The 20,956-nt window shown below is 33.9% G+C and overlaps 2 protein-coding genes across 8 annotated transcripts; one reads left to right on the top strand and one right to left on the bottom strand.

Annotated features, from left to right (window-relative positions):
- The first annotated feature begins 8,029 nt into the window (after positions 1-8,029).
- LOC118057762 (beta-amylase 7) lies at positions 8,030-15,254 on the top strand. 7 transcript variants are annotated; one of them, XR_004689019.2, is made up of 12 exons: positions 8,030-8,486; positions 8,983-9,519; positions 9,728-10,018; positions 10,369-10,452; positions 10,661-10,864; positions 11,777-11,971; positions 12,362-12,526; positions 13,150-13,410; positions 13,646-13,864; positions 14,054-14,273; positions 14,450-14,587; positions 14,933-15,254. XR_004689019.2 is itself a non-coding variant. In XM_035070444.2 (11 exons), the coding sequence occupies exons 2-11, from the start codon at positions 9,076-9,078 to the stop codon at positions 14,959-14,961; spliced, it is 2,112 nt and encodes a 703-aa protein (XP_034926335.1). In that variant the 5' UTR covers positions 8,030-8,486; positions 9,028-9,075; the 3' UTR covers positions 14,962-15,254. The 7 variants fall into 7 exon arrangements, 6 of the variants coding, with proteins under 6 accessions (XP_034926335.1, XP_034926339.1, XP_034926336.1 ...); XM_035070444.2 differs by lacking the exon at positions 14,450-14,587 and having other exon boundaries at positions 9,028-9,519; XM_035070448.2 differs by lacking the exon at positions 14,450-14,587 and having other exon boundaries at positions 9,800-10,018.
- Positions 15,255-16,198: 944 nt separating this feature from the next.
- LOC118057761 (uncharacterized) lies at positions 16,199-20,172 on the bottom strand. Its single transcript, XM_035070441.2, has 5 exons — positions 18,856-20,172; positions 18,334-18,392; positions 17,868-17,996; positions 17,145-17,280; positions 16,199-16,681 (listed from the first exon to the last, which is right to left on the bottom strand). Exons 1-5 carry the CDS (start codon positions 19,558-19,560, stop codon positions 16,361-16,363), a joined length of 1,350 nt encoding a protein of 449 aa, XP_034926332.1. The 5' UTR covers positions 19,561-20,172; the 3' UTR covers positions 16,199-16,360.
- Positions 20,173-20,956: the final 784 nt, after the last annotated feature.

Here is a 20,956-nt window from a genome sequence, read left to right as displayed (position 1 = left end):
AATGACCTAGTCAACCAATTGACAAGAGCAACAATGAAATTGGTTACTGTCTAATTCGGTCGATCAAACAAGTTGACCGTTTGATCAACCATTAGGGACACCAATGAAATCAAGAAGTATCTGGTCAATAGATTGGTTATGCTGATATGAACTGGTCAACCATTCTAACCAATAATGAACTATTACTATTTCAAAAGAGAATTTTTTATATGAGAGACGACATGTTTGGTACAATAACAAAGGACCATATCTAGAGCTCAAGGACTAGGTAGGCAATTTGCACTCTTCTATTTAATAGTTGAGTCAAATTAGCTCCGCTGTGAAAAATATGTGAAAAAAGAACAAGAAGAAGAAGAAGAAAAATTATGCTCCACTGTGAATGAATAGTTAAGTCAAATTAGCCTGAATAATTCCAAAATTTTTGTCTAGATTGACATGAAATTGATGTTTAATTATGGTATATGATGAAATAAATGATTGGGTGAAGAATTAATTAAAAAAAATAAAAACTAAAACTAAGGCTATGTTTGTTTCTCGGAAAATGATTTTCGAGAAATCACTTTTCAAACTAAAAAATATGTATTTTCAAAAAGTATCTGTTACTGAACTAAAAAATATTTGTATGTTTTATTAAATAATGACATATAGTATATTCATGTGTTACTGCCATTATCTTCTCTATCAACCTTTTTTTTTTTTTCCTTGTTCCTCAAGTTTCTCCTTTTGTCCTTCAGCAAGGGTGTTCTTATCCTTTCATGACTAACACCACATTGTCCAGGCCTATACCATTACACTTTCCCTTTTGTTTTCATCTCCTGTTTCATTCATCTCTCTCTCTCTCTCTCTCTACGCTCAGGTCGCGCTTGTTTCTCTATCTAAGTTGTTCGGTAGCTATTTGGTTGCTCAATTAGTGATGTTCACCTGGGAATCGGTAAGGAGTGGCCAGATAGGAGCCAGGCGATGCTATTTTGAAGAACTGAAAAAAAGGAAGACGGCGCCTGTTAACATCCTCGATGTACATCAAGATTGTAGGGAGGAAAGGCAAGCGCCAAAAAAAGAATTGAAAAGGCTACAAATGGATGATAGAGGGGGAGGAAGGTGAGAAATGTGCGTCAGGTTAGGAGAGAATTTGAAGGACACGATGAACGAAGAGGTGATTAATTGCTTTAGGAGGAACGAGCATTTTTGTTTTTAGGCCACAAAGGCATGCAAAGAGTTCTAAAAATATTAAGAAATGTTTGAGAATATGATGTAAATCATGTTTTATAAAATTTTATTTTTTTTATTAAAAATAAAATTTTTATATGTTTTGGATCATTTTAATATGCTGATTTTAAAATTAATTTTTAAAAAATAAAAAAAAATATCATTTTAAAATATTTTAACACAAAAAATATTTTAAAAAATAATCGTATGTACACTTTTAAATAGGCTCATTCTGCCTCTAATTCAAAAAGGATTAGCTATGAGATATTATTATATATTTTTGTATACGTTAGTATCATATTATTTTCAAGATATATATATATATATATGAGCATAAGAAATAAGTGTAACACATTTAACAAACAAGAAAACTATAAATAATTTTAAATAACATATTCAATGAGAATTTTACGGTCGAATTTTTTTAGTTTAGAAATAAAATTACAAGAACATGATATTTTTTTAGAATTAGTTGGGATAAGCAGTCATTCGTACTATAAACACATGCATGGAATTAGAATATTTCAAGTACATGTTATAAAATATTAAACTTTGAAGTGCATGTAAAAGTTTTGGAATAGAGATATAAATCAATTTTTTTAGATATCGGTAATAAATTAAGGTATTTATGATCAAGGGGGATGATACTCTCTATGGTATATACGAACCTAATTCGTCTTGTGAAAACATTGTAGCCATGTATTCTGAGATATTGTTCACCGGAATAGCATAGTGATGGTTCTGCCCTAATCACTTTTCTTTTTAAACTTGACCCATCTATTATCTTTTTCTATTTTTTTTCTGTCTAATTGAACACCATTTCTTGCAGGAGAAGAAAAATCCAGCTTTGCGGCGAAGCGCGAGCACCGGGCAAGTAATTTAGCTACAATTTCAAGTGCTTGATATATATATATATATATATATATATATATATATAAGATTTACTATAATTTAGTTATTTTTTACATTATTTTTATTTTAAAAAAATTATAGTTTATATTTCATAGTTTATATTACTTCTACTCTTACTAAAGAACTTTTATTATGTTAGAATTAAAAAAAAATACCACTTTTTTTTTTCAAACATAGAACCCTAGCTATCAACTTCTGTCATAGTCGTCGTCGGGGTCCAACCTCCCAAAACCAACAAAAAAAAATTGGATCATAATCAATAATTTCTAAATCTATGTATTTATTCATCTTAAATATTTGATCAAAACAACAATTTTTTATCTACCCTCAAGAAGTGATCTTTTTGTGGTTTCAAAGAAATTGGATTCAGATTGTATAATGACTTTCTTTAATGGAAATTGATGATCTTTAATGGACTTCAAATTCAAAAGCTTGAAACTTTAAAGCAAAGATTGAGATTTTTTTCAAGGAGAATTTTGTGGGAAAAATGTATAAATCAGTGGTGCACAGAGGGGATGATATATTGGGAGAAGTAGAAATATATGCACAAGAACAACAACAAGAGAAGAAGAAGAAGAAGAAGAGAGTGGTTGATGAAATATTGAAGGGAATCAGAATAAGTCATTTCTCACAAACAAGTAAGAGATCGATTTCCATCACCTCGCTGAGGCTGGAAGGAGCTATGGATACATTAATTAGTGGAGAGGGGCCAAGAGGCTGGAAGAACACGACCATTTTTGTTTGCGACATGATCAAACTCCAAAATAAATAAATAAATTATAAATTCTTGCAATTAAATTATCAAAACCATATTTTGGCTGCAAGTAAGTGTTTAATTGCAAGGAGCTATAGATATACATAATTTGGAGAGGGTCCAAAAGGCGGGAAGAACGTGACCATATTTTGTTTGCGACATGGTTAAGTACAATATATATATATATATATGAAAATCCGTTTTTCTTGTCTTTTACATTGGATGGACTTGGGACCTCAACAACAACCTGTGTGATCTGTCCCAGTCACGGACAAGGGATTTACGTTTGTAGTCACTTGCACAGCTGGCATAGCAATGGGCGGGCAAGAGACTTGCTGTTTGGTCCTACTGTAATTCGTACATTTCTTCGCGCATGAAATTTGAAAACTCTCTTTTTAACGGAGGCTGTGTAGCTAGCTGTCACATTCTCATCATTAAGAACGTTCCCACATGTAAGGAACATGAACGCAGCCCACATGTGAGGAACATGAATGCCCAGCTTGTGGGTTTGTCTTTTGAGGATTTTTAAATTATAATAGTATTTTTTTAGAGTGTTTTTTATTTTAAAATAATTTTATTTTAATTTTAAAAAATTATTTTTTATTTCAACATATTACAATGTTTGAAAATATAAAAAAAATATTAATTTTAAAAAAATAATTTTATATTAAATATTATATTTTTTCCATCAAATTAAAAAACCTCTTCAAAACATAAAATTTACAAATGAAGATAAAGAGTTTACAATAAAGCTTTGGTTAGCAGAGACAAAGATGAAATAATTTTTTTTTTTTTTTATCTCAAGAACACAAATAAGTAAACATTTTTTACCTTCTTTTAAGGAGACACTGAATAGAGAACGAGGCCAACAATTTAATGATTTTTTATTTTATTTTATTCTCATAAATTTTTATTGTTGGGTTTGAATAAAACAAATTTTAAAAATTAAAATTCATAAATAAATAAATCGAAGAAAAACGAGAAAAGTAGAAAAGAGGAAGAAAAATATTCAATATTACCCATTTTAATTTTAACCAAAAATTTTTCACTTAAACTCTTAAAGGTTGTTATTACCCATTTTGGGGCTACACATAAACAAAAAAAATTTAGAAAAAAGGAAAAGAGAAAAAAAAAATCAAAAAAATATTGGTAAAAAATAAATATTAGTGAGATGAGCATAGTAGAATGCCCAGGAAATTACCGAAGACTGGTTGAAAAAGATCAAATATACAAGCTTAGAAAAAAAATTCGATAGTATATTTCTTACTAATGAAGGTCCTACTAAGAAAGAAAATTCAATTTGAGAAGGAAGTTTCAAAATTGGTTGTCAATTATATTTTTTCTAGGTTTATTTGAATTTATTAAGGGCTTAATTGCATGAAATATTGATTTTTAAAAGTCAAATTAGGCTTTAATTGGAAGAGATTAAAGTCTAGGGGTCGGATTGTAATTTTTATGAGTTAATTTGGTTAAATCAGAGTCATAATTGCATAAATATTGAAGTTTAATGGGCAATTAGGGACTTGATTAAAGAAATCTAAAACCAAGAACCAAATTAAAAAAGACACATGAATATAGGGTTGACATTGACCAAATTGGGGGTCACATTAAAGAAATTGAAAGTTTGTTGGTCAATTAAGGGTCAAAATGTATAAATTTAGAATCAAAGATCAATGAAAAAGACGATTAACTTAAGGGCTGATATTTGAGTCGGGTTAAATTGCATGCAATTAAAAAGTTTTTTATGTCAATTAAGGGTGCATAAATATTGAAGTTTAATAAGCAATTAGGGACTTAATTAAAGAAATCTAAAACCAAAAACCAAATTGAAATGGACGCGTGAATATAGGGTTGAAATTGACCAAATCAGGGGTCAAATTAAAGAAATTTGAAGTTTGTTGGTCAATTAATGGTCAAAATGTATAAATACAGAACCAAAGATCAATGAAAAAAGAGACCAACTTAAGGGCTGATATTTGAGTTTAATAGGGTTTAAATTGCATGCAATTAAAAAGATTTTTGTGTCAATTAAGGATGCATGTGACATAATTGGAAGAATATGGACTAAATTGAAACTTTGTTAAATCTCAAAATCAAAACCCTAATTTTTAGGGTTTAATATAGATGACGCGTCGTTCAGCCTCTGTTCATTTTCTTCCTTGGCAGTTCACAAATGACATGAGGTTTTTTTCAAATGGAAGAGGAACATCCCTTCTACAACCCTATTTCTATGAAAGTAAATGTTTACATCATAATTTTTTCATGGAAGTTCCTAACATCTTGTTCCTGATCAGCCATCACTCGATTTTCAAATTTAGGGTTAATTAGGTTGACACCTTTGAACAAATAAATGTGGAGCTACAAACCTTCAAATTGAGCAAAAAATAAATCCAAATACAAGGTGTGTACCCCTTTTACCAAATTCAAGTAGTCTCATGCGACGATGATTTTAGAATTGCTCTAACAAAGTCTTAAAAGTAGACAACTCAGTCAGCACTAGCAATGCAACTATCTTGCAAAAAACAATTTGATTTTCGTGTGTTCACACACAAAGACTCCTCAATAGATCCTTATTAAGGATTCACGACACTCATTTCAAGATCAAGAGGTCATAAAAGAGAGTAATAACAATAATAAATATAAGGTGTGCAAAATATATTCCAAATAAATGGGAGGAAATTTCAATGTAGGAAGAGAATTTCAATGAAATCTTTTAATGTAAGAAGGAAATTTAACTTACATGAACATATGAAGTGATGTTGCTTCAACAAAAGTTTAGAAAATTTTGTAAATATTCATGAATTCAAGAAGTAAAACAAGGACATATTAGTGCTAAAATAATAGTGAACTTGTATTTTGGATTAATTGAATCATGTGTGTAGTACTTTCAATTCTATTGAATGAAATCCTAATATAAGCTTTTTTTGCCATCATGATTTGTTTAGAGTTTTGAAATGTTTATACTAAAGGGAGATTTAAATATAAAGTTACATTCTTTTATACATGAAACACGATATCATCTAATATTATAAGCTAAGTGGGGGATTATTGTTAAAATATAGCTTATATATTAAGTTGTTAAAGAGAAACTTTATCCCATATTAAAAAGGTAAAATGTTTTGTTGTGTCTTATAATGTGAGGGAAACATGAATGATTATTATTATTATTATTGGAATAAACTAATTTAAGTTAATTAATTAAAATTCTAGAATTAATTAATATAATAATTATACATGACGCCTCATGTCAAATTGTTCAAATAATTTGAATAAAGAATTGCTTTTTAAACTCTACAAATATATTGGTATGAAGAAATACGCATTTAAACTCTATAAACATATTGGTCTATAAAGGTGTGTCTTTAAATATTACAAATACATTGATTTAAAAGGGCGTTGTTTTATTTATAAATACTAGTTTAATGATTGGTAAAAATTAACTAGGAAGAATTTTCTTCTCTCCATAATTTTTCTCTACAAACTCTTTATTTATATTTATTCAAAATAAAATAGAACTTTTTAATAAATTTATTGAAGTTATTGTCTATAAATTTAAAGTTTTGCTATATCCTGAAAATATATTACTCTAACCCTATATCAAATATAATAGAAATAATTAATATTTTAAAGATAATAAACTTCACGCTTCAAAACCTATTTACTATAATCATTGACATTATAGTTCGTTCAGAACATCCAATGTAACATGCTTCACAGTGAAGCTCAATGTAGGCTTTTAAATGTTCAAAATATCCATTTTTTTTAACATTAAACTATAGTCGCCATTTATTCTTGCGAAGAAGCTATGTTGGTTTTTTTTTTAAAAAAAATGGATAGTCATCCTCTATGTTACTGGATGGGTATTTCTTGTGTTTCTACAGTTGACTTCGACAATCTGATCTTACAGATAAAAGAGATAGAAATAATAAAAACAAAATGAACATCTCCTTTTCTTCCTTTTGTCGTGAAATGATAAAGATTCATTTTAAAACTATTATATAGACAAATTTAATTTATAATTGTGTCTCCATTCTTCTAACAAAAAAAATTTACGTTATATTTTTATATGTTCCCTTTGTCCCGTGACACCGACCAAATATAATATTAAAGATTAATATTATTATTATGGATTAGTGTTTTAAATAATTTCAATCACATGGCATAAATGTTAATAGGATTTAATAAGTTGGATTAGACTCAAAGTTTTTATACCTGACCTGGTCCAAAGAACGGGTTCCAGGTTTTGACCGAGTCACCGGATTGTCTAAATTAATTTTTTTTAAAAAAATCAAAACGATGTTGTTTTAGTTAAAAATAAAAATCAACGGGTTACAACTGGGTTTTTGATTGAATTGCCAGGTCAATCTACCGGGTCAGCCGGGTCATACTAGGTTTTTCCTTTCCATGTTTTTTCTTCAACCCAGCTTAATTCCAACCCCGAGTCGACCCGTTGGGCCGGGTCAAGTTTCAAAACTATAATTAGACTAATCATTGACATTAGTGGAATGGATGGATATTGCCGGGTGAATAGTATTATTCCTTGTTTTATTAGAAGATGTTTGAGAGTATGATAGAAGTTATTTTTTAAAATATTTTTCACTTGAAAATATATAAAAATAATATTTTTTTTTAATTTTTAAAATCAGCATATTAAAACAATTTAAAAATATTATGAAATTAATTAAAAATAAAAAAAATCACACCGCAACTGAAAATAGGTTCTAAGTGTCATTTATGATTTATCTATGCAAAACATAATAACCACCTTGTGTTAATATTTTTTTTTAATTTTTAAAATCAGCATATTAAAATAATTTAAAAATATTATGAAATTAATTAAAAATAAAAAAAATCACACCGCAACTGAAAATAGGTTCTAAGTGTCATTTATGATTTATCTATGCAAAACATAATAACCACCTTGTGTTATTTGTATTCTTACCATCATATAGTAACATTGAGCGGAACATCGGACAGACCGCGTAAGTTTTCAGACAATTGCATAACCGGTCTGTAACCATTTACCACAAATGTAGGTCACGTGATGGGGCCCCTTAAGAACACACTAACATCTCGTGTGGAGTAACTCGGCCAACTTTCGGCACGTGCTATTCGTGTCTCCCGCATCCCCTTACGAGCTTAACTACACACGCCCCATCCGTGTCAAACCAAAACACACACACACACAAAACACGCTCGAGCCTCTCCACACGCGCGAAACCCTAACCCTCGCACGCAAACACACATCTCCACACGCGCCTCCTTACTCTCCCTTTCACATTCACCGTCCGCTACCTCCACTCGCCGGGAAAAATTCGAATTTCTCGCTTTCTTGCGGAACTCTGTGTTTAATTAGGCTTTGGAGAGTGGCCGTGAAACGCACCGGAGGTTCTCCGGTGGTCGGCGAAGTTAGGGTTTCAAGAGAGGTAGATGGATCTGTTGTTATGAAGCAGATATAAGGTGACAAGGTTTGTGAATTTGTTGGCGTAAAAGCTGGAAAAGTATATTGAGTTGGAAATGGAGAAATAGAGGGGAATTTGAAGTGTTAGCAAGCAAAAGGTGAAGTTTTTGCGGGATTTTTACGCTGAAATGTGCGGAAGACTGTTACAAGAAGGTGATTGTCGAGTTTATTTGTAGAAAAGTGCTAATTTTTTTTTTTATTGAAGTTCTGCTGTTAATTTATAGTGAGACAATTGGTCTCCTACTTGTTTGGTTGCCGAGAAAGAAATTAATTTTTTGATTATTCTGCTTTTTATTTCTATTTTTCCCTTCACTTGAAACAAAAATAGTTGTCAATTTTTTTTTTTTTATTGAAGAACAGGAATGAGAAAACTTACATGTTTATGCCAAATGTAGCGTTAAGGATAATGTAGCGGAGGCATTTGTCTTCTTGGCTTATATGCAGTTGAAAACACTATAAAAGTTTCTAATAAAGGCTTAAATTGTAAAAAAAACTTTCTTTTTCCTTCTTTGTCTATTATTCATTGAGTATGTTTGGGTCATAACTCTTAAGTTTTTCATTGTTGCCAGGGAAGTCGAATATGAGACTAGCACATGTTTTTTTTTTTTGGTTTACTGTCTGCATTATTTGAAAAACGGTAGCTTTTCAGATACATGGATACTCATAGTGGAAATGATGGCCTTTGTCACCGTAGAAGTATTCAATGACTAAGTCCTAGACATTTGGTCGTGGAAGAGAGAGAATGGCAACAGATATCCAAAAATTAATAGGAACAAGTGAAGAAGATGATGACGAAGAAATGGACATGGACGTTAAAGAGGAAGATGATGAAGATGAAGAAAATGGAGGGAAGAATATTGCTGCACAGATTATGGCAGGAGTGGGTGGAGGGATGGCATCAAACAGTAGTGATAGTCAGTTTCAACATCAACAGCAATTTCAAGAGCAGGTTACCACTCCAGCAGGAGGAGCTCGGAGGTCTAGACCGCTTGAAGAAAAGGAGAGGACAAAGCTAAGAGAGCGACACCGGAGGGCAATCACAGCAAGGATCTTGGCAGGATTAAGGAGGCACGGGAATTACAATCTTAGAGTTAGAGCTGACATAAATGATGTAATTGCTGCTTTGGCTAGGGAAGCTGGCTGGGTTGTTCTTCCAGATGGAACTACCTTCCCTTCAAGATCTCAGGTGCTTATCTCTCAAGTACAAAGCCTTTGTTTGATTTGTTATTTAAATGTTAGTGATAACTGATGAGAACTCGCATTAAATTGTTATTACTCATGGCTTTGAAGAGGTTGGGTTGATCATGGTACCTCGTTTTCATTCCTTGATTCTTGCTTCAAATGGATCTTAGTACAATCTAGAGGGAATGGCTATATTCTTGAATTTTTTGCAGCAGGGCTCAAGGCCTGCGGGTGGCACTTCTGCTGCAGTAACATCATCTTCTTCTCATCTGGTGTCACAACAGACTCCACCGGCTTCCCTTAGAGGAGTCTCTCCTGGTTATCAGACCTCGGTTGAGTACAATACATGCCGTATGAAAGGTGTTTTTATGCCCAATCCCTCACCTTATGATCTATCATCAAGCACTCAGCCACAGATCCCAGCAGTGGTGGGGGAGGGAGGAGAGCAAACAGAGAGCGATCTCCATATTGGTGGTTCCATGGACACCATAAATGACAAGCAGGTACTATGGAATTCTTTTGTACTCTATTTGTGCTGAAATACCCATCACTGGATATTCTAATAAATGTTGTTCTCAAGTTGAATGTTTGTAACCTCCTAGTTAACTTTGAACGCTGAAAAAATTTGTGCTGTTGCTTTTTCTTTACTCTACGTATATCTTGCACATTACACGTTAGACATAACTAAATTAGCCAACCTTTTGAATAGCAGTGGAGCACAATTTTGTACATTTGTAGAACTTGTTTTCAGTCAAGGAATCGAGAGTACAAGTTAATTTTCTAACAAAACTTGGTTGTTCTAGACGAGTTTAATTTCATGCATTTTTCAACTCTCTACTCTCTTTTTTCATAGATTGTTGACATACCTCCAATTCCAAAGCTACCAGAGCGGGATTTTGCTGGCACTCCATTCATACCAGTTTATGTGATGTTACCAGTGAGTTAATCAATCCTATTTTTCCGAACAGTTAATTTTGGAGATGTGTGCTATCCTATTTTTATTTCTGCTCAGAGTTCAGACTTTTTATGAAAGATACAATATTTTCATTGATATGTTGTTCTCAATCTAACCTTGATGCCAAATGTGAGATCTATGCAAGTTCTAATCAAATTCATTTTTATGTGCCATAATTTGTTGGTGTCAGTTGGGTGTCGTAAATATGAAATGTGAGCTGGTTGATCCAGATGACCTACTGAAGCAGCTCAAGGTCTTGAAATCTGCCAATGTTGATGGCATTATGGTTGACTGCTGGTGGGGCATAGTAGAGGCTCACACTCCTCAGGAGTATAACTGGAGTGGGTACAGTAGGCTCTTCCAGATGGTGCGTGAACTTAAGCTTAAGTTACAGGTGAGTGCTTTTTGAAACTTGTTATCCTGTATCATAGCTCATGCTCTCCCGCATTCTGGACATAAAATTAATGCTAATCGTTGGTTTTTCTTAGCAACCTCCCTTTCTATGGTACACCACTTCATAGATTGTTTATGAATGCATCCACACATGTGGATGTTGGTGATGTTGATACAATGCCCTGGATTCTGCAATATTATGAGATCAGATATTTTTCAAGTGTGTGGGAAACTGAGCAGGTTGTTGCTGTTGATCATACTGTCAATGATATGAGCATGTGTGTGACTAAGCATGTTGATGGATCATAGCTGGGAGATTATTCACAGATCAAATTTAAGGACCTTACTATGATGATCTTGATAGGAGCTAATTTCATTAAATGGCAAAACAATATCTTTAGGCTAATGAATGGGCGATGGTTGGGGGACTTAAATGCATAAGACTGAAGTTGTTGAAACTGTCATGAAGCCAGGCACTAATGAAGGTGTGGTCAAGTATACATCCATGTGTTTCGGTGGCTTCCTGTCTATGAAGGGAGATGGTTGATACATTTAGGTTTGAGATTGCAAATCCCCACAGCTTGGGAGCTGATATTGGCTGTGGAGTATTTCATTCTCTTTATTATTATTCTCTGTTTTTTTTTTAATGTTATGATTAAACAATAATTGTGACTGAGTACAGCCAAATTTATTAACAGGTTATATGATGTTTCTGTTAAGAAGGGATGGTGTTTTCACAGGGTTTATTTAACTTTTAAGATTCTAAGAAGTATTGAAATGTTTGTTATGATAGTATCTTCATCTAAACATACCATACCAACTCATTGCTGATTGAGCTGTAGTAGTTTGTCTCAACACTCTTGAAGATTCCTTCTGGATGAGTTCAACTTGTTTTACTGATTTTTTACCTCAGGCTGTGATGTCATTTCATGAATGTGGAGGCAATGTTGGTGATGATGTGTGTATTCCCTTGCCACATTGGGTGGCAGAAATTGGACGAAGTAATCCTGACATTTTCTTCACTGATAGAGAAGGCAGGCGCAACCCAGAATGTCTTTCATGGGGAATCGACAAAGAACGAGTGTTAAGAGGCCGTACTGCTGTTGAGGTACATCCTGCTGTGTCTGTCAGGCCTTACGGAATTATAAGCTAGTGTATGGTTGATACATATAAGCTTTTCTGTCACTCTTTGCAAGTATCCACATCAATATCGGCTTCTGTGATAATCATTGAATTTTCTTAGACACCTGCATAAGCTAACTACAAGGATAAATTATTCCATTTAATTATATTTTTGAAGTTGCTGTTTTGGTTATGGCTAACATATTGAATGTATATGATGCTGAATTCAAAACTGGATTTTATGTGTGTTCCTAATTGCAATGATCAGAACATAGGTGATTTGATCTGTTGCTTTCATGTAATATGGGAATTTGAGCCAGATTATTTTTTGAGGCCAGTAAATTTGGTGTTTTATCTCTATGGTTAACTAATGTAGGTGTACTTTGACTACATGAGAAGCTTCCGAGCAGAATTTGATGAATTTTTTACTGATGGTATCATCTCCATGGTTGAAGTTGGACTTGGTCCTTGTGGGGAGCTACGGTACCCATCTTGTCCGGTGAAGCATGGCTGGAGATATCCTGGCATTGGTGAATTTCAGGTAATCTTTTAGCTATGTAATTTTAGCGATCTTCTTTCTTACTGATGTAAGCTTTCATCATCCATATTTGCTTGCTACAACTTTACAAGTTACTTTGATCTTTGAGGTTTGCAACACACAAAATCCATACATGCAAACTTGCTGATGGCTTCCAACATTTGCGCTCACAATGCTTCTGGCCTTGAGAGTTGCTGCTGAGGCAGTACTGTTTTTCCAACACCATGCAGCCTCTCTTCTTTTCTCTTCTTCGAAATGCAAAAACTGAAAATAGAAGTCAATTTACAATGTCTTTCCAGGGGTGACTTGGACACAAGTTGATTTTCTGATTTGTATGCCCATTTTGTCATGGTACTTCAGAGAAGTGGAGTTGGACTTGAATGTTTAGCAGAGTTCATAGATTTTAAGAAACCAGTTAGCTTAAAAATATACTTTGCAATTTGGCTTGTTCTCAATTTTCTATGTTGTAACTAGTAATGAGAAAACAATTATTACCATTAGTAAATTGGTTGCTCCACATTATGTGAATTGATTGCTTGATTCTTTCATCTATTTTCTCAACTTGTCATGTCAATTTATCTTTTATTATCTCAGCATGGTTAAAAAAAAAAGGCCCTTATTTGCAGTGTTATGATCAGTATTTGCTGAAAAGCTTAAAGAAGACAGCAGAAGCAAGGGGACATCCTTTCTGGGCTAGGGGACCGGATAATGCTGGTTTCTATAACTCCCAGCCACATGAAACTGGTTTCTTCTGTGATGGAGGGGACTATGATGGGTATTATGGCAGGTTCTTCCTTAATTGGTATACTAGGATTTTAATTGATCATGGTGATCGGGTACTTTCTTTGGCAAAGTTAGCTTTCGAAGGCACTCAAATTGCTGTGAAGGTGAGTCAGCTTTCCAGAAATTTCTTCTAATTTTGAGGCTTGTTTATCTAAGATAGCTATCTAGAATTTTTTGTCTTTCTCTATTTAACTGCTTTGGTTCTAATTTTATGCTCATTTAAGATATTTGTTCATGCTCACTTCAAAATGCATTTTGAATTTGAAAACTTCGTCTAAAAGTTATTTAAATAGTTAATGCTTGATCCACTCTGTTTGCTACATTTTAATTGGCGAGCAGCTATCAGGTATTCATTGGTGGTACAAGACAGCCAGTCATGCTGCTGAATTAACTGCTGGGTTCTACAACCCATGCAATCGTGATGGCTATGCTGCAATTGCAACAATGCTAAAGAAGCATAAAGCTGCTTTGAACTTCTCGTGTTCTGAATCACGGATGGGAGACCAGCAAGTGGACTTTGCAGAGGCACCTGCAGATCCTGAGGGATTAGTATGGCAAGTAAGAAACCTACTGCTCAGCTTCAACATTTCCTAAATTGAGCCTGTCATTTTAGAAAAATAGGTCGTCTTTACAAAAGCCCTTTTTTTTCCGCCTATATAAAAATTTTGGATGAACATAATGCTATATCTTGCTTCAGATACGCTGGTTTGAAAGTGTGTCTATGAGCATTCTAACCGTCTCTTTCAGGTGCTGAATGCTGCGTGGGAAGTTGGCATTCCAATTGCCAGCGAGAACGCTCTTCCATGCCATGATAGGGTCACATATAACAAGATTCTGGATAACGCCAAACCATTGAATGATCCAGATGGAAGGCATTTTTTGTCCTTTACTCACCTTAGGCTCAGCCCGCTTCTAATGGAGAGACAAACCTTCTTGGAATTTGAACGCTTTGTCAAGAGAATGCATGGTAAAGTACTAGAGCAACTTGCAATTATTTTTTAAATTTTGAGTCTTTCAATGCTATTAATTTTTTTCCAATGACTCGTGCTGTCTTCGCAATGCTGTAAATTTTAATCCAATTACCCATGCTAATAAAAAAGAATGAATCCGTTTACCTATTGTGAGCATCTATTTGGTGGGCAGGGAGCTATTAACTGAGGGAAAAGGGTGAAAATAGAGGGTGACTGATTTCTTTATCTAAAGGTTCTGGATGCTTCAATGCTTGCCAGAATCCGAGGAATAACAAATTTGGTGCTACCATCATGAGTTTCACTGATTTAGGTAATTTGCACCAGTTTTCTGTTTCATAAACCGTGAGATGACTTCAAAAGGTTCCCCCAACAGTACCCTGTGTGAAGAACAGCCAAGTCATAGCCTGGTCTCATTTTCTGGCTATTAGAATGATAAAAAAGAGGGCTTTATTTTCAGGTTCAGCGTTCTAGCTGAATCTGTTGGATGTTGATAAATAACCAGTCCTTAAAGTTAATGAAGGTTTATCCAGTCACATAAAATTCAAGATGAAAGTGGTAGGGAGCCATTTGGTTAGCTCACTGTTGATGATATTTAGAACTGATGGATGCATTTTCAGTCGCGATTCAATCTGAATGTGTTTGATTTCGATTGCAGGGGAAGCAGTTGTCGAACTCCGGGTATAGCAGGAGGAGGAAGGGCATCCAGATTGAGTAGCAATTGTTTTTCTCCCATATAACAGATGGGGGTTTACCGTAATGTATATCAGTGTAGTAGTAGTTTTTATATGATAACTAGGGTTTATTGAAATAGTTCTAACACCTCTGTAAATGAAATCTCAAACTCAAAACAGTCAGGTTCCCCACTACCGCTAGATTCGATCTTCCTTTTATGCTTGTGTTGGAACTTTTTGGATGGACAAAACTGAAACTTCTGGTGTGCAGTTCAGAAGCTTGAAATTATTAATTCATTAGCGGTACATCTTTTCCCTTCCCCTTCCATTTATTATTTCCTTCTCATTTTCTATCGCATCTTCAATTGTCTTTTCAAGTTCCTCCTCAAGATCCTTCTAGCCAGCCACTGCCAGACCGACAAGTTTCTGTTTACAGCAGGATTATCAATTTTGTTTCGATAACTGTTTTATTTTTTCAATTAAAATAAAATATTTTAATTTCAGAATGTTTTAGTGTACCGTTTCGGGGCTGTGCTGTTTATATATATATACAATTCAAATTTAAGATAAATTAATTATAAATTATGCAATACAAACACAATATCAATCAAATATAATTTTAAATTTTAAAATATTTATAAATAGTCAAGATTAAATAGATCTTTAACTTAAAGTAATTCAACTTAAACAAAATATCAAAATATTATGAAAGTAAAATGTTTTAACACAAATATTTTAAATATAAAGTTAGGCTAATATTATCAAGGCTAATGGAATATAAAGCATCCCTTGTTTTGCTTAAATTCCTACAAAGTATAAACATAAAAAAAAAAAAAACAACATGAATATAAACCATATATATTAGTGATAAATCTATTTTTAAAAAATTAATATAATTGTTAATGAAAATAGTAATAATAATTTTTAATAATATTATTAATATCATTGTTATTGAAAAATAGTAATAAAAAAAACTTTTTATACTTGGGTGGTTTAATTAATTAAATTCAACAAGGTTCAATTTAATTCAATGACTTTTCAGGAGCAGAACAAAAGATGTGGAATGAAATCAAAATGTTCCAGCTAAAATTTAGTTGAAAAATCTAGAACGGACCGAGATTTAAAATAAGATAAAAATTATTGTGTTTTATTTTATTTTTTGAATTGATATAAAATGTTTTGTTCCTTTTTAAATGAAACGGAATAGAATTGATAATCTTGATGTACAGTGATCTCGCCACGCCTGAAGGTGGGCAACATATTCTTTCCTTGTATATTTTATTACCCGTGGTTTAAGCAGACAATCCCCACAGGCCATCAAAATACAAACGAATGAGGAATTGAACCTATTTGGCTGACAAATGAAAGAAGGAAATTTTAAGGCAAATTACAAAAAAGAAGAAAAGGAAAGTCTAGGTGGAAGACTTCTTGAACACCATTCGACCAGATTCATCCACATCAAAAAGACGCTCTATAAAGTTGTCCCAACCCTCCCTCATTCTCTTAAACGACAACAACGAACCTGATCCACCTGAGCTGCCAGAACTCTCCCCTTCCTCCACTTCAGCAAAGGTTCCATAAGAAGGTGAGTAGGATGCCTGTGGGATGTCCAGAGCAATAGCTCTCCGAAGTGCTGCCTCGTATTCTTCACTGTGCTCACGTGCAAGAGACTCCTGCCGCCGCATCCGTTGTTGTGCCGGAATTTCCATGATCCGATCTTTCTCCAGCATCAACTGACAGGGAAAAAATGGTGTTCCAGTTTTTTCAGCAAATATAGAAGTTAATTCTCAATCCCCGATCATCTAATTTAACAAAGTGAATACACGAGAACCACATGACTGACTGTCTGACACTGCCTTTATAATACATAAACAATGGAGCTACGAGATCCAATTGACTGGCACAGCCTTCATCATATACAATGAAGCTATAGATATGGCAGGTCTCGGGGATTTCATGAGAAACTTGCCACGGATTGGCCTCTACAAACATTCCAGATGCTGCTATTTTTTGAACTACAGAAGTTGTGAAAAAGCTGACTAACCTCCCTTGGCTGGACAAACCAAGGTTTTTTTTCTTAAAAATTAAAATGGCTTTACGAGTTTGGTTCATGACTCAAACTAGACCAGCAATGAAAGTAGTCTCAATCTTAGCCCCAACTTACAATATACTTGCCAAGGAAGAAGTTAGACTTACATCAACAGCCCTTTGGGATTCCCTCTCTAACCAGATAATGGTGTGATCAGAAGTCGCGTTGCATGAAAGAACTAGGTGCTCGAAGCGCCTGTCCACAGGGACTGCTGTTCTGACAACTGGAGGAAATCTTCCTATCCTGAAACCAGAGTGTAAAGGTACTGTCATTACAACAAGATAATAGTCAATAATCTAAAACACAGAAATTCTCATATATAAACCTCCAGAAATCAAAATTGAGTGGCAACCAGCACATCATGGTGACAACTGACCACTCTTTTGCTCGTAAAGTATTCAATGCTAATAATCAGTTACTCTTTGAGCTACTGTTCCTAGCACATGAATAAAATGCTCCCCTGCTTTGGGGAAAACACTGACATCTCAAATGGAAGAGTGCATGCACAGCCCTCAATGATAGTTGGTTGGTTTCAGGATTCCTGCGGCATTTTTAATCCACTCTGGCTTTGAGGAAGAGCCTAATAAGTCTGTCTTTGATTGCCTATCAGTATTGCAGATCAAATTGGTAGGCATAAACCATACCATCATCAAGACTCCTTATTTCTATTTTCACTCCTCCCCTGCCTATTACTCTTATTTCCCAGCAGGAGAATCCTTCTTTGTATCCCCGCATCATCAAGAAGTTCCTTCAGCAAAGGGCATAAAAACACCTGGCCAGCTACTTTGTTAGGTGCATGTAAAATTGCAACAAATTACAGCTGAATTTACCTGAATGGCTTCCTCTCAACAATATGGTATAGGCGGCCAGGTGCATATAGCCGCCTTGGATCCTTAAGCTTCTTCTCCTCGAGAGTGCAAGTATCCTTCAAGCACATTAGGCAAAGCAGGCAAGGCAAACTGTCCAAAACACAAAAAATCAGCTTAGTATCTTGTCTAAAATGAACTCATGAGAATACATGATCGTTGTAACAGAGACTACATGTGCAAGCCTAAGAGTCCATAGATGACTATCAGCGGTTTCCTCAACTAGCCCAATGGAACAGCTCTGTTCAAGTTTATTTGCACAGATGCACTCCTTGTTTGCGAAAAGCATATTGACCAGTTTGATTTTTTCAAAGGTCTCAAATTTCAACATCTTTTCCATTAGAATATATGCCAGGATACCAGATGCCATAAAAGAAAAAAAAAGTATAACTAGTTATGAAAAAGGAGAGCAAGACATACTATCTTTTACCAGAAAATCGATTTGTAAACATCTTCCAGAGCAGTAGTTGTCCGAGGTAAGAAATCATCCTGGTTCATTCAGTAACTCATATTAGAACAGAGCACATACCACTATTCCTAGGCACAGATAAAGAGAAACTGACATACTAGAAGTCTAAAGTATTAAGCTCTTTGCTTGTTCCATCAAATTCAGAGTTTGGAAGCAGGTTAAAATTGTAATAAAAAAGACAGATTAAAATGTTAATCCTTCACATAATTAGTTTTCAAACCAGTAGGGTTCCTGATTAACATAATAAGCTGATGATTTTAACATGCTTTGGTAGCCACTTTGACCAGGTTTTATTCATTTCAGCAAAACCAGAAAATGCTCCTACCACCATTCTCATCAAGACCACTCATCATCATCATTTTGGTTGGTGTTTCCAATCGACTGATGAATTCAAAATTTAAACTTAACCACAATCCATTTTGACAAAATTTTAAGCACCTTTACTTGATTTCAAACATAGCTGGAAGCACAGGGAAGTCCTACCTGAAGCACGACAGAATTGATAACATCAGCATATCTCACTGCCAAATTCAGTGACACGCATCTAGCAGGAGCCATGGCAAAGCATCTGATCCTCTTCCTCTCAATGGTCCCCAATTTATCCCGATTCTGAACAGCATACATTGCTATCAATGACACTATCCCTGCACCTAACGAATGTCCAGCAAAAGTTAACCTATAATCTGGATTCATCTCAACCAAATCCCTCAAAAGCTCACATTCTGTATCAAAAATCCACTTTGCAGCCTTCAATAGCCCATTATGCACGTAACCACCATCAAACTTGGTCTGCCCCAATTTATTATCAAGTAAAACTGCATAATCACTTTCCTTTGCCAAATTAAGCCCTCTAATAGCCAACACTATATCAACATTATCATGATCCAGGTAAATCATATAAGGAGTAGCACATCCCCCAGTTTCTTCATAAGTTCTCTTCACAATTACCCAATCAGGGTTAATACCATAGCCACCTGGCGGTGCCCAAAGTGGGTACCGAAGATCATCTTCATAGACTGATAGGATTAGGCGACAAAGACGAGGCACGGGCTCAAATTCTTCAGCTGTGGCTAAGCCCCAGTTCTCACTTTCATGACCAGCGGTGTAAAGGCATTTTTGCCATAGCCAACGAGCACAGCCAAGGCAGTACACACATTCAAGGATTGGAAGGCCACAGAGGATTGACATGGAGGCCTATGATTCAAGCATGATAATATATCCATCAAGAAACATGACTCATCTGAGACCGACACATCAATGAATACAGGGAACTCAAATTTTGAGGAAAAAACCCAAGTGGATTTATAAAACAGTCAGATTATACTTCTTATTGAAGAATCAGTGATCAAAACAACAATATGAAGAAAATATACATACAAGAGACATATCTCAAAAGCTTAGGAATGAAGTTATTCATCTAAAAAAACTAAGAACATGAGCGACCATCATATATAAAACAAACAACAAACAAACTTAAAAAAAAACATAAACCCTTATAAAAAGAACACTAAAAAAGTGTTAAACAGGAAGAATTGGTTGGTGTTAGTGTATCATGAGTTGCAAAGAGTTGGGTTCTTTAGAGATGCTAATTTTGATTGCAGGTTTAGACGACAAATGAAAGGGAGAGAAATAGTAAAGCTAAGAAATAAAATACAGCGATGTAGATGGAGATATGGAGAGACCAGACATCTTATTGGATGGTTTACCAGCTAGTCAAACCCATTTCCCTGTAGAGTGAGTTGGCCTTGCAAGAATCTACTCTGTTAAATGCTTTTAGATGCCCGGTTTTTATTCAAGTTTCATTCTTTAATCATTGGAGTCTGTCCGTCTAGTTGTTTGACCTAACGACCGCTGATCTTACAGCATTGACGGTTAGTGAGGCTCAAGTATTTGGGCATGCCCTCAAGAAGAGGGCCTGATTGATTTGTAACGTGATTGATTTTTTATAGTTTTTTTTTATTTAGAAATATATTAAAATAAAATTAATTTTTAATATTAGTATATTAAAAAATATAATAAAATTAAAATAAATTAATTTGAAGTAAAAAATAAAATAAAATATTTTTAAATGATTTCAAAAATATTTTTAAAATATAAAAACAAACACTATCTTAGTCTAACTAAATGTATTTATTGTTTTGATAATCTTCTCTTGTATTTGACTCCAAGATTGTATTTGAAAAGCAAATGTGAGAGCAACTATGAAATAACTTGATAATTATCATTCGAGAGTTCATATACTTGTCTCTAGTCTTGATTTATTTACATAATGTTAATATAGAGGGTAAATAACATGAAGAGCATGTCTTTGATATATCTAATCTTCTTTTTTACCAAGTGAAAAACTAGGCTAGGAAGAAATAAATTTAGCTTAATTATTGGTTGTTAAAAGTTGAATTTAATCAAGGGCATATCTAGAATAGAACGAATAAAGTAAACTTGAAACATCTTTATTAAAATTTAAATGAGATATCTAGAATAATCATAAATTTTAAGGAAGATAAAATTTATTTTATTTTGCTTTATTGTTTTTCACTTTTAGAATGAAATTAATAAAAGTGAAAAACTATGTTAGGAAGAAATA

Source organism: Populus alba, chromosome 2 (assembly GCF_005239225.2).
Source record: "Populus alba chromosome 2, ASM523922v2, whole genome shotgun sequence".
Lineage (NCBI taxonomy): Eukaryota > Viridiplantae > Streptophyta > Magnoliopsida > Malpighiales > Salicaceae > Populus > Populus alba.
Note: the sequence above shows the minus strand (reverse complement) of the source record. Positions and strands in the feature narration are given on the sequence as shown.